The sequence below is a fragment of the Corvus kubaryi genome, unplaced genomic scaffold (assembly GCF_017639235.1).
Source record: "Corvus kubaryi isolate FWS band 111438036 unplaced genomic scaffold, C.kubaryi_AGA036_p1.0 74, whole genome shotgun sequence".
In the NCBI taxonomy this organism is placed as follows: domain Eukaryota; kingdom Metazoa; phylum Chordata; class Aves; order Passeriformes; family Corvidae; genus Corvus; species Corvus kubaryi.
In genome coordinates, this window is record NW_024582061.1 from 8,713,083 (window position 1) to 8,727,382 (window position 14,300).

General features: G+C 40.1%; 1 protein-coding gene across 4 annotated transcripts in view; it reads right to left on the reverse strand.

Annotated features, from left to right (window-relative positions):
• Positions 1-2,317: 2,317 nt before the first annotated feature.
• The window catches only part of CHRM2 (cholinergic receptor muscarinic 2), an 86,352-nt gene continuing 74,369 nt past the window's right edge, over positions 2,318-14,300 (reverse strand). Inside the window, exons 2-4 of one of the 4 annotated variants that reach the window (XM_042050969.1) lie at positions 10,949-11,030; positions 5,808-7,240; positions 2,318-2,602 (exon numbers count right to left, since the gene is read on the reverse strand). In XM_042050969.1, coding sequence (XP_041906903.1) covers positions 2,581-2,602; positions 5,808-7,201 — 1,416 coding nt within the window. In that variant the 5' untranslated portion in view covers positions 7,202-7,240; positions 10,949-11,030 and the 3' untranslated portion in view covers positions 2,318-2,580. Of the gene's footprint in view, positions 7,241-10,948; positions 11,031-14,300 lie in introns of all 4 variants that reach the window. The other 3 variants (XR_006020078.1, XM_042050968.1, XM_042050970.1) reach the window with 3 other exon arrangements.

Consider the following 14,300-nt stretch of genomic DNA (forward strand, 5'->3'; position numbering starts at 1 on the left):
ACAAGTCTACCCAGTACCCTGAGATATGAGGCCTGGGAGGACTAAGACGCTCGTGTAACCCACTAGTTCCACAATGTAGCAAAAGAGGCCATAGCAAAAGGAGGGAAGGAAAATTATAGGAGAAATAATTGCATTGGTTGTGGTAAATGATTCATGTTCAACCTAGCCTTGATATAATTACATTCTTAGGTTTGGACTCTCAGTGCATACTCTGCTAGTAAGCTCATGAATGAAAGGGGATTTGAGGGAAGGCAGGGCTGCCTTTCCGTTGCACAGAGCATAAAATTAATCCGTGCATGTTGCAGCATGATATTCCACTACAAGCACATTTGCTCCTTGACATTATCCACTGTTGTGCCTAATACAGAGATAACAAAACTGGGGAACAAAAGAACTGATTTGGCTTTTTTTCATCTGAGGGTTTGTTTTACTTCCATTTTAAAACCCATGCAGAAAGGATTTATGGAACTTGCCACTCCACACAGTAGTTTGGGCTTCAGTGGAGGGGGGGATGTGCATGCTAGGGAAGGCAGTTTTTGGGTGGAGTTAAAGAGGTTGAGTACCAGCGTTCACAGTGCCTGAAAGGCAAATGAAACTGCATGCCGGTAGCTGAAACACAGGTGACATTTGTTAAAGTGAGGAAGGAAGAAAGCTTTTTGTTAAAACTGTGGTAAAAGAGGAAAAACAGGCAGAGAAGAGAGGCCACAGCAAATTAAAGACCATCTCTCAGATTCCTTCAAGGCCAGATTTTCTATAAATTAAAAAAAAAGATTCCTTAAAAGCCTGCAGCATTTCATGACATACAAGAACTGTAAAAGCAATATTGTATAGAAATCATATCCTTGTAAGTGTCTTTAGACATAGTATATAGACCCAGTGTGAAAGAAAAGCTAACTTCTTTTTAGCCTCTCAATTTCTACCACTTGTACTGCTGTCATCTGGAACTATTAAACTCCAAACTCACTGTCAGAAAACACCCCCCATGCACAGGGTTTGTTTTCTGGTCATTTCTTTTGTAAGACTTTAGCTTCTCACCCCAAAACCACCACAATTTGTCAAAAAATAAAGATTTTTAGGATATATTTTAAGGGGAGGGAGAAAAACATCAGCATTGCTCTTCTCCACTTCCCCCCCACCCCAAGCTGCACTCATGTCAGCTTTGCAGCAGGGGGGCTGTCAGGATGCTTTACCTATTTGGTCCTGCTAGGCCACTGCCATGATTGGTTTTGGGGCACAGAAGTGGCAAGGAGAGGTACTGTCAACAGAAGTGAAAAATTCAAAATGTGCCACCTCAGCACCACAGGAGAAACTGGGAGCCATATCCTGAGGCAACACTCATCCACAGGAATGTCTCATTCATAGGAACGAAGAACAGAGACCAAAATTGGTCAAAACTGGGCAAGTGGACAGTGAGTTTGCTAGCAAGTCCCACAGACAGATGGACACATTCAAATCCATAAAGAGATAAAACCAAAAAATTCTGTGCCCTCCTGCTCCTAACCCTGGATGGGAGGCCAGGAGCTGCTGGGCCACTTCAAGGTTTCTCAGTGGTGTGTGGGCTGCTCTCACCACAGTCACACTTCATAAAAGCACCTCTTCTAGTCAGTATGTTGTCCTCCACCAGAAGGGCATAAAACAGAGGGCTGATAGATTTAGCACTTGCTTTTGTCCCCTTCATGCTTTGTGAATGCCAAACAACTGATCTCTGGGGTCCACTTGAGCACTCCCTATCCCGTCAGCATTTGTACAGCAAAAAAAGAATGAAAGAAGGGAAGAAAAAGCAATCTGACCTCTACAGATGTGTTTGTTGCCTTTGGACTGTCTTTCATCAGGCAGCATTCATATACTTTCCTATATTTTAATAGATCCTGTGATTTCTAATAAATCAAATGAAAATCTCAAACAGAAAGAAGGCTGACAAGTTTTTCTTAGACTTTGTTCTCGCTGGAAAACAGATTTTCAATATTGCTTCAGATTTCTCTTTCTTCTTTTCTTTCTTTTCTTTTTTTCTTCTTTCTTCTTTTCATTTCGTTTCGTTTCATTTCTTTTCGTTTCTTTTCTTTTTTCTTCTTCCTCTCTTCCTTCCTTCCTCTTTTACCACAACACCTTTAATACTCAGAGAAGTTGCCCACTGGATTGTTGCATCTTCAAGTTGCTGTTTTCTTCCTGAAGAGTGAAGGTAGGGCTGTCCTGTGACAACACAAATCACTCCCCGTGGGCTGCCTCTTTCTGGAAGTAATGAAAGAGGAAAAAAAACGAGGGAACAAGAAGTTCTAGCTGCAGTTTTTTGTTGTTAGCTATCCTTTTTTGTTTTTTATTTCTTTCTTTTTTCTTTTTTGTTCTCATGAGTCACCTGCACAGTATGCTTGATTTCTATGTGAAGCAAAAGTGGTCAGTGCAGCACGTGGTGTGGATGTGCCGCTGGGATCCTCTGGCCAAGCCCAAAGTGAAGATGAGGCAGCTCCAGCAGCAGGGCCACTTGGGGCCGCAGGGCCACGGGGTGCAGGTGACAGCCAGGGAAGCCGAAGTTACCCAGGGAGAGTTGCTCTTCAAGACTGACATCTAGATCCCGCAGAACTATCACTCAGAAGGGAAGTGAAACCTGGTGAACGTGGTTTGGGACACAAAGGAAAGACATGAAAGCTCAAAGGATATTCAAGAACAAATTGTTTCGTGGTTCTGAACCATTATGACATTTTTGTCTTACTGAGCCAGCTGAAGACCCAACAGGTTCCCAGTATCTCAGGGCACTCTCTATCTGTACCTCCTCTCTGCTTTCAGGAGAGGCTAGATAGTGTAATAAGTGTTGGCTCTGCAGCTGCCAGCACCTGGTAATGCACACAAGGCAGACAAGATTCCATGCAATATCTTGATTAGTAGTTGGTTATTTTTCATGTATATAAACTATATTGGGTTGTGTGTTTGCTTGCCTGTGGACACATGCATTATGTCATCTATTTTTACACTGTTTAGTTGTCTGCAAATGTAGAGGTATCATGGAACTGTTGCAGGGTGGAGAAACACAAAGGACTGTGTGTCCTGCAAGCCTTTTAAATATACTAAAACACAAATTAAAGCACCTTGTCTTTTGGGCTCAAAAGTGAGGGTGGTGCCAGGGAAAAGCGCTAGAAAGCTTTGAACTGATATTTTTCCTTTGCTTGTTTGTTACATGAATGCTGGGCCCCAAAGTACTTTTTTTTCTGTGGTATTTTGAGTGTTATCACATGATGAAGTATAATTGTAATCTATCTGTCACACTTCCTAACCTGTAGGGGTGTCATTAGCTGTTAGATTAATTCATTATGAACAAGTGACAGCTTCAAATGTGAGAATAAAGGATTTGCCCCCTGCCAGAAAACCAGAGTTAGAAGATTAAGCATGGCTGTACAAACCATTATTTCCCAATTTGAGTACCTGTACTGTTGATATCCACAGCACTTGCTGAATGAAAGAAGCAGGTGTGTTTCTTTTATGAAACTTTTCTAAAGAAGTCAGATTTAGAAATTGATCACATTTGATTTTATTTTATCTTGGGATTTTATCTGGGTTTTTTAATACTGTGAGAGAATGAACAGCCTAGGAATGTGTAAGTCCTTCCTTTGACCTGTCAAGATAAACCTAGTGAACGAAGTTTTAAAAGGCAAGTAGTGCTCAGTTTGGCAAGCTTTGTCATTGAGTTATTCTTCCTTACAAGCAGGAAGATGAAAACAGTGATAGCAGATATGACTCGAGGCAAGTGGGGGTTTCAAAATTAGATCCTTGGCTGTATGGAGACACTTATATTAGGATGAAATCACTAGGGGTATAAATTCAATGGCTTCATATTAAGACACATTAATCCTGAGTTTAACGTGGCCTTAATTTACTGCAGTTTAATCCTCCTGCTTTTTGCTTTCTGCTGGGAACTTGTACTACGAAACATGAAAATTGTTGTGATACCAAAGTGCTTTGACACTGTGTTCCAATGAGCTTGTCAAATGTAAAACTTAATTCTGCAAGATTAATTTCTCTGCAATTTCAGAGGCTGCTATTTTGAGGTACATTTTGGAATACTCTAATGTGGTAGCATGAAATAACAGAATGAATTGGTGTTCTGTTTGGTGGATGGCTTTCATTCTAGAAAAGAGACTCTCGGACACTGTCTATGTTCTTTTTGGGTAACAAAATATATAAACGTGTCTTTGATAGGGCCTGGAAGTTAGAGCTACTAAGAAAGAGGTAAATAAAATATGCACAACTCACAGACAACCTCTGTTGTCAGTAATCTGATACCCTTTGACCTGTCCACACAATGCTTAGTTTTGCTACAGTAAATATCAAATATTGGAATACTAAATTCTTTATCAGACAGAAATAATCTAAATTTTGCCTAGTGTGGAGTAGCAGAAAATATTTGATCTTAACTCTTGCCAGACTCCCATCCAGACTATTTCAGTATCTGATTTCCTATAATCACAGTTTTCCTCTCTGCCTTTTTATTAGTGTTATCCCTTGGCTTACAGTCAAAATATGGCTCCCAGGCAGTACACAAGGCAATGTGACCACTATCTTTTCCAGAAAGCAAGCATCTTGTCCAGGATTCACCCAGAAAGGACCCAAGTTTCACACTAAGGGCTTAGCAGAGCTTGATCAAGGTGGATATGTTGGTCTATCTTACTCTTTTCCTCAATAAATTAATCATAGAATCATCTTTTGACAGGCCAAGAGCATGGTCATCTAATATTAACTATTCATTCTGTGAAGCCTCAACATACCTCTTTGTCTGTACATCCAACTTTAAATGGATGTAACCATTCATCTTCCTAGCAATAATCTTGTTTCTATTCTTCAGCTGAGACCCTTTGTTTGGCCACCATGGTGGCTGACTGGATGAGACATTTGAATTTAAACTTCTTTTGATGTTCAGTCTTGCCCGGGACAAATAAGGTACAGAAAGGAAGAAAAGGCTGATGGAGGTAAAAGACAAATCCACAGGTTGATGTTATGTGACGAACAAAGTGAACAAAATAATCTCAAAAGCTTTGGTTTACATGGAGGCTGAAAAAGTCTTGACATGTAGCAATCTGGACGAGACCACATCTTTTCACTTTGATCTTGACGTGATGAAGTAGTCACAGAACAAAAGCCCCTGGGAAGGGGCAAGCGGCAGACTTCAAACAATATACAATGATTACATGTTGAGAGCATAAGTACACTTTCAGAACTGAGGCAGTTTTGGAAATGGTGGTGTCATAAACAACATAAAAAACTTTCATCATGATTTACCTAACATTAAGCTTCTTACATGACAGTGGCAAAACAGCTTTAGACAACTTGGAGCTTTAGAAAATTTCTGCCATGATTGATTTGGATTATACAATGATCTTCCAAACTCCTGTGCCTCTTCCACACAGTTATTAAAATTTGGGGGTTTTAGCCCTAGGTGAAGATGTATTAAACACATACAGGAAAAAAACAAGAAAAAGAGAATGAAAGAACAAGAATTTTACACAGAATGACTAAAAATCAGAGACTTTAAAGCCCTTCTGCAGAATATTCTCAGAAAGTAAGGAACTGTGCCTCCAGTCCACATCCTTGAATAATTTCTCAAACATCCCCATGTCCCAAAGATTTATTTTCATTTATAAAAAAAATGTTTTTAAGTGTAGTCCTCAGGGGTTCAGCTGATGCCCCTTATCAGTATTTCCACTAACATCCTGGATTGCACATTCCATAGAAGAGCATAAAGTGCTATAGCGTTGGGTTTTTTTAAATTTAATTTGGAACTTCTTCACCCTTTCCATAATTATTTTCATCATTATTTTTACCTTGTAGCTCCTATATTCTTGTAATGACACATAAGAAGGTGCTTAAAGGTCTTCTTGAAAGTGGCATTGCACAGCGCGTAGCAAGCGGGGTTGATGGTGCTGTTGATGTAACAGAGCCAGTAACCTATGGTCCATACGGTGCTAGGGATGCAGGATGTGCAGAAGCTGTTGATGAGCACCATCACATTGTATGGGGTCCAGGTGATGATGAAGGCCAGGAGGATGGCCAAAATAGTCCTTGTCACTTTTTTCTCCCTAGAAGGGGGTGGTTTCTTTTTGGCTGGCTGCTTTGTCATCTTGACGATCTTCCGGGCGACGCTGTTCTGCTTCTCTTCCCCGTTCGTGCCTACAATCTCCACGGTAGTGTTGGTAGGGGCACAGCAGTCCCCCTTTTGGGACTTGGTGACTATCCTGATGCACGTCAGCTTGGAGTTCTCTGCTTTGAGATGGTCTTGGGAGGCAGAAGCCTGTCTGGCATCTTTGGTAGCTTCGTCCTCTTTCAAGTTGGAAGCAACCACACTGACGGAGGTGGAGTCGTTGGAGCTCTCCTTCTCCCCTTGAACACAGTCTTCGGTCACAGTCTCTTCGCTGGTTTTTCCATTCTGAATTTTGCTGTGCTCCAACCCATCTCCACTGGTTGGGATATTGTTATTGTTTGGTTTCACTATTTTACCTTGGACAAGGCTGGGGGAAACTGTTTCTTGGTTTTGGGTGGCTTCCTTTTTTCCTTTCTTTATCCGACTCTTACTGGCTCGAGAGATTTGCCAGTAAAGGACAGTCATGATGATAACAGGCAAATAGAAGGCTGCAATGGCAGTGCCAAATGTGACAGCAGGGTTGGAAAAAAACTGGATGTAGCAATCCCCATCTGGGACAGTCCTTCCTCCCACAATAAATTGCCAGAAGAGAATTGCAGGGGCCCACAGGATGAAGGACAGCACCCAGGCAGCTGCGATCATCATGCCTGCCATCTTCGTGGTCCGCTTCACAGGATATGTCAGAGGTTTGGTGACACAAAAGTATCTGTCAAAGCTGATAATGAGCAGGTTCATTACAGAGGCGTTGCTGACCACATAGTCAAGAGCCAGCCAGAGGTCACACACCACAGGCCCTAAGGGCCAGTAGCCTATCACAGTGTAGAGGGTGTACAGGTTCATGGAAAAGATGCCGATGATCAAGTCAGCACAGGCCAGGCTGAACAGGAAATAATTGTTGACAGTCTGGAGGTGCCTGTTGACTTTGATTGACACCATAACCAGGATGTTCCCAATTATGGTGACTAGACTGAGAGACCCTGCCACCAGGACGATGAACACCACCTCAACAGTTTTATAAGGGCTCTCCAAAGCCATCACATTTTCAGTGGAAGAGTTTATGTACGTTGAGTTATTCATTTCGCTTCTTATAACAAGGTACCCAGTTACAACTTAAGCCTGCAGAGGAGAGAAAAGAAAACAGATACCATCAGGAAGTTAGTTTCTTTGCCTTTAAGGAATGGATCCCAAAAAAGCCCGACATGACAGGAGTTGAAAGGTAGATGTATTCAGGAAAAACCAGTCAGCTTTGGCTAAAGGAAACACCTTACAGTGTACAGTTTAAGAGTAACAGAACAACAGGCTAGGTCTAAGCATGTGAGAAAGGCACACATTTGGATCCAACACTACATTTTTAAGTTCTCAGATACAATTTTCTCTTTGTTACTTTTTTAAAACTAATGTTGACTTGAATAGTTTGGAACTGAACCTGCATATTGTTTTCTTTCTTGCTAACAGTTCACTTTGCGCATTTCAAACCCTATTCCAAATAAAAAGTCTGGACCTGAAGGTGCAACACCCTTATAACCCAAAGTGAAGCTGTGATTTACTGAGAGGCAGATGACATGAAGGAGATTTCTGTTTCCATCTTTCTTTCCTGTTCCACCCGGGCATGTTTCTGTGAGGTTTATGGAATGGGTTTTTATCATATTTCCTCCCAATTTTCTTACCCTGCAGTTCCTTTTATAGTCAACACATACAAAGATTTTGGCACTGCATCAAACTAATTAGTCTGTCAATAAGCAAAAGAGGGTGATTCTGTTGAAGTTAACAGAGTTAGTAAACTCACATCAGTTGAGCGTTTGGCTATCTAGTTAGATGCATACATAATTTATTTCTATTTTTTTCAATTTCAATGTTTCAACAAGTAAGATTAAAGTTATTTTTTACTTAGTTTTGAGTATTTGTATCTGGATAAGGCAGTGTTGTTTGGGTAGAGTTTTTTAAAACACAATGAGATTATCTTTTGATGCTTGCTTGATACTTTTCTCATGATTTTTCAAATCACAATATTTTTAACTGGTATCACATTAAACTACAACAAAAGGTCTGAAATGGATAGCAGGGTAATGCTAAATAAAGAAACAGATAAAAATAGTTCTGTTTACACATAGCAATTCTTTTTGTGCCCTGTATACCCTACTGGCAGTGCTCAATAAATAGCAATTAAATTGCTAGCAATACACATTTGAGAGAAGACTGAGAAAACAGTGCATGCTTTTGCCTTCAGGATATGTTCTATCATTTTGTGCATCCCCTGGAAGTCAATAGAATGCACTGGAATTGTACAGCCCATCTCTGACTGCTCATTATTTATGAGCTGTGCTCAAGGGATTATTGAAGCATGAAGGCCAGATGTGACAGGGAAGTTAGGTTTTTTCTAATTACAATATTCTCCTTTTTTTCCCCCCCACACATAAGGCCTCACTTCCTTAAGAAAGAGTTTCTAAATGTGGTGGTGCAATCAAAGGAAGACAAAAAATTCATCTATGTATAGCCCCTCCAAACACCAGGGATTCAGGAATTCTCTGGTCTCTCTGACTAACCTGCTGCTGTACAGGCATAGGCAGTCCACGTCACTTAAGAGGAGCAATGCATTTTTACTGTCATTTCAGAACTGTGCTTTGCTTTTCTTTTTTTTTTCAGATGTGAAAGAAAGAAAGAAGATGATGCAAAATGTCAACACAGCAGCAAAACCCCTTCTGACCTCTCGGAAAAATAAGAGAGTATGTCCCCATGGAAAAGTCAAAATGCTAAACCAGGGTAAAAGGTTTTCTGTCTGAGGCAACTTTGTAATCTTGCAATTTACACTTAAAGAAATACAACTGGCAGAGGGTGGGGCTCTTTGAAAGCCTTTGCTTTCAAAAACAGCTAAAATTTGTTTGCCAATTCCATGTTGAAGTGAATACATGAATAAGTAGAGGAACATAAGGCTAGACAGGCATTATTTTCCTTCTATCTGTTTAGAGGTACATCCCTAAAATTCTTGGGATCAGGTTCGAGACAACAAAAAAAGGAGGAGGAATGCTTTAGCAAAGTGTGTTCTTTGTACAGTAAGAATAGGCTGAGTGCAATGAAGCAGAATTTCTACTCTGTGCAAACACATCCACAGGACACCTTTAATATATAGGACTGTCATTTCAGCATTTCCTTGCGTATTTTTCTCCCAAAGCTTCACAGCTGAGCAGCTGGTTATCCAGTTAGATGTGTTAAGACATCAATTTTTTGGACAAGCTAAGAATTACTCCCAAGCAGAGTTGTTTATGAACATTCTTAACAGAATGCATTTTTAATGAAAAGACAAAATCACACATAGAGATGTATTGATTTAAAAAAAAAAAAAAAATTCAGCTGAAGAGGGTTTGTGATCCAGGGCTCTGCAGCTACCTCTGGTGACAGAAAGTGAGTGGGGGAGCAAAAATGGAAATGACTGAGAATGGATCAGAGCTGAAAAAAATAGTGCTTTATGATAAGGAAACAAATGTTTCTCTGCAATAAATTTTTGAAAAACTGTTCAGAAGTTCTGCTTCATTCCACCAAAGAGCAAAATTATTTTTAAAAACTTGAAACTTGTTGTGAAACCAAATTGCCATCTCCCAGCTAACTTTATTCCTGAGTTTTTTCAGGTAAAATTTTTACACACTTTCACTGGAAATATTAGTAATTCAATTCCCCTGATTTTATGGGAATCTATGGGATGCAAGGAGATGGATGAAAGCTAAAAGCTAATTTTACTTGCTAGGAATAGGATTTCCCTGTGTTGATGCAAATGGAAGCAAAGCAAAGTAGTCCCTTTCCCAGTGATCTGTGCACAAAACTTTCCAGCCTTTAAAAAGGTTGGTAATTGTGGACTGCAAATTCCATAGATAGTGACAGCTTTCTGAGGTACAGGGAAACATCTGCTGTCACCAGCTCCAGTGGAAACTTCCTTTGCCTGCATCACTGTGATTGTAAAGTGAAGCATGTTTTGCTGTGTATGTTGATGAGAGGGTGTAGGGCTGGAGAGAAACATCTGATTTCCACTGACATATATTGTCACTGCTGAGAGTACAAATATTACATGAGCAGAGGCAGGGCTGTGCACGCTTCCTAACCCAAGAGCCCCTGCAATCTTCTGGGGCTCCTTCCTGTTGGCTCCAGTAGAGCTGGAATCAGGTGCACAGAGAGGGTTCTGTTTCTTGTCGTGGCCACTTGCTGCCTCAGTACAGGACTGCCTGCGGACTGCTTTTGTTTTTGTCTTGCCACAGAGCCCATCTCTCCTGCTGGAGAGGCAGTTGTTATGGGAGCAGATGTTATTCATCAGGCAGACCTAGGGGCAGAGGCATTTTAAGGTAATATGACCTCCGGTGTGAGAAATACCAGATCTTACTCTTGAGCAAACAGAGCTCTCCTCTGCAAGCCCATGGGTGTTTGTGTGAGTTACACAATATGGCACTGACTCCCATGGGCTACCATAATTTATCCTCCTATACTAAGTGCATTCTTGCTAAACAGAGGATACCCAGAAAAGGCAAGGAATGTCTCTTGTGACCTGAAAAGCAACCAAGTTAATATTCTGAAATATATTTCAAAATATATATGACTTCGTGGAGTGGAAACACCATAATCACTGCACGGAAAATGTCCAAAGCCAAGAAATCCACATATAAATTAATTCATTGTTTATATTTGATATGTACGTGGGAAACATTCCCAGTGCAGTAGTTCCTCCCTCTAAAGAACTCATAGTGCTGAAAATCATTCCCTTCTTTTGACTGGACAACAGTTTAGGGCAGAACTGGAGCATACTTAAGCACTACATCCTGCTGAGTTGTGCTTTCCACTTACCCCAACAGGAACACATCCATTTGGTGCAGGCGAATCTTGTAGCAAACACTGTAATTTTAAGTTTAAAATATATCTCCAACATCTGTCACAAAACAGACTGTAGAAATGTTTGGTATATTGAAAAAAAAGGCTGAAACATCACGCCTGTCAGAGTGTGTTAGACAAACCCTTCTTCTGTATTGTGCATATTGACAAGTTAAATTTGGTAAGGATTTAATGTCTTCTTTGAATTCTCTGAAACCATATAAAGGTCAAGACGTGAAAGAGGCAACAAATGATCTGCACCTGAAAGTTATATTTGTGATTTAAACAGGATTACCCAAGACTCTATGTGCATTGCTACTCTGAATGCATTTCAACATGAAACTCTCAAGCAGAAGTTACTTTAACTTTCTTTTTCTGATCTAGTTCCTATTCAGCCCAAACCTATGTAAAATGGATTTGATGTTTGCTGTAGCAATAATAGAATTTTTTTTTCCTGAACCGATTTTTATCCTGAATTGAATTGATTTTGATTCTACATTTCTTCCTCACACCATTTTAAACTCACAGTATGAAAAGAAAAAGAGAGAAACAAAATCCCTACATCTGTGACAAATATCCTAGGTCTGTTAGCCAGAATTTATTGCAGACTTTAAGAGAGAACTATAGATGTAGTCTGGACTTTTGGTAAAAAAACATTTCAGAAAATACCCCAACACCTGAAGAATAAAATCTTCACCACATGGGTTATCTTCTGCAATCCTTTTGAAACTAGAAACATCTTTGCTAAGTGTTATGGTCTTGGTGTGGTCCATTTGTTTTAATTTTCATGCACTTTTGTTTATCTCAATCAACACATGTCCTACAAAAAAGATATCCTGTGGGCCTGCCTGGATCTACTTTTCTCCATCTCATTGTGAAGAATACCTAAGGGCAAAATTAAAAATTTCTGCATGTATCTTGAAACAACAAGTAGATCAGAGTCAAAGAGCATTAAAAAAAGCAAACCAACAGTGTGCCACAAACAACAATTGAACAAGGCAGAAATGAAAACATTCCCCCAAAAGCAGCAGGGGACTGTACATGAGAAGGTGTCAATGCTGGCACCAAAAGTGCTGCCTCAGGGCAAGTTAGGGTCTGAGGATTTGTAAAGCTGTTAACTACATCTTGCACACTGCTGCTCTTATAGTCTAAAGCTATATAGGAGCAAATGTAGAAAAACTATTTAGAGGTAAATATAGTGCAATGAGCCCAACTTGTTTGTATTAAATATCACACAAAGAAAAGTATAGTCAGTATAGTAAAAAAAACTCAAACAAAGAATAACCTCTCTGGTGTCAGGAAATTAAAAACAAAAAAAAAAGGGTAGTTTTTCCTCAAAGATATGGATAACCAAGTATTTCTAATATATGGGTACTGTTATTACAAATACCACTGTTATGTTGATAATCACCTGTTGGTACTGAGGCACGTGAAATATTACCTTTCTGTAAGTATAGGTTTGGCTGCAGATATGTTTTTGTTTTCCAGGACCTGAGTAATCAAGAGAGAATTTACATTCTGTCTTTGGGCAGCTAATACCATTACAAGCTAAACTCTGCATCCTACTGCACTGGGCAAACCTGAAAAATATGCTTAATCGGCATGGTTTTATCTAAGTGGTTTTGATCCACAAAAAGGGATTTTTACCTCCTGGACTAGAGAAGATACTTTGACTCACATGCCTCCTTATTCTTGCTAGGATCATATGTGAAAAATCTTGGTCCAGAAGGGAAATAGCCAAGTCTCTTGGTGAAGTTATGGAAGGTTTTCCTCGCTGTTCTTGTGGAACCATGAGATATATCCCTATGATAAAAGTGACTGAATACAATGATCCATATCATTCCTTCTGAGTCCCACCTGCAATGCTGTGCACCTCAGCTTGTCAGAGGTGCTTACACAGTAGAGGGAATTTTCAGGATAGCAGTTGTAAAGCAGAGGGTTTCAGCACTACATTTCAGTCAAAGTCAGTAGTTAGGGATGCTCTTGCTGTTGAAAGCTAGAACCAAAGAGCATTTTTTCTGGTGGTTTTTTTTTTTTTTTTTCAGGTAAGCTGTGAAATATGTCTACTTGCTAAAATCAAAATAAATTTATAATCCAGAAATCAGAGAAAAAAGTAAAATTTAGTCTTTGGAGTATGAAAGGCAAACTGGAGCTCTTATTGAAGCATCCCACAGCTTTCTCTAGAGGGTTGAGTTAAATGGATAGGATCTCCATCTAGAGGCACAGATAAGCAGCTGCCACATAAAACAGTAATTTCCAGCAGTAGGATAGCTTCAAAATATGTTAAAAACTTAGATAATTACTTACGTCTTAGGCAGAGGAGCCCCACATTTTATTGCAATTTACTTTTTATTATAATTAATGAGCAGAGACATAATTTGATGAAAACCTGAAACCATTACAGTTAAATATTCCTGGAGCAAGCAGTCTGGGTGAAGAGGTATATGGCCCTGGGATTAGCTCAGTCTGTCAGAGCCTGGTACTAATAGCACCATGGTTCTGGGTTCAATCCCTGGATAGGCCATTCATTTAAGAGCAGGACTTGATGATCCTTGTGGATCCTTCCAAATCAGAATATTCTGTGATCTAGTTACACTGGGGCACCCACTGCACAGAAGCACATGCTTAGGCCTGAGCTTATTCACTGCAACCATCATTTAGTCATCTATTTGGGCATGACCCAGCTCCTTCGAGAGGCCATAAATGGGTCAGAAGAGTGGATGATGTCATCAAAAGGTAAAATCTAGGGACTAGCTCACGGCACATACACATTTCATCAGGGCACCTATACTGGTTTATACTTGCAGAGGTTATAGGAGAGCTAGAAAAGGGACTTACCCTGACAGGAGCACTGACAGATGTCAGTAAGTCACTCTTTTCCTCCTTGTGCTGCACCACTGTTGCTGGAAGTTGACTGAAGCTCCACACACCCATCACCCAGCAAGTTTTATCGGACTATAACTGTCTTCTTCAAACACTTTAGATAAAATAATCATGCCAGAACTCAGACTAAAGCTATACCTATCCTCAGCCATGAGAAAGGTTGCCTCAGCAGAAGAGTTATTTAAGTTTCTGTTCAGATTGAATTGAGGATCATTAGGTTATATTCTCTGAAGGAACAGTGTGGTGTGAGCCAAGTTGTCCCTCTGCAGCCCAGCACAAATTGGAGGCACAGTACTTCATTATCCTCAGATCAGCTATCACACCTGTGCTGTTAAGTACAGAAACCTTATGAGACCTACTCGAAGCCCCTGAGTGACAAGTAGTGAAGCTGCTGAAAGAGGAGAGGGATCAGAAGGCTGACTGAAACCAACTTAGAATTTATTCT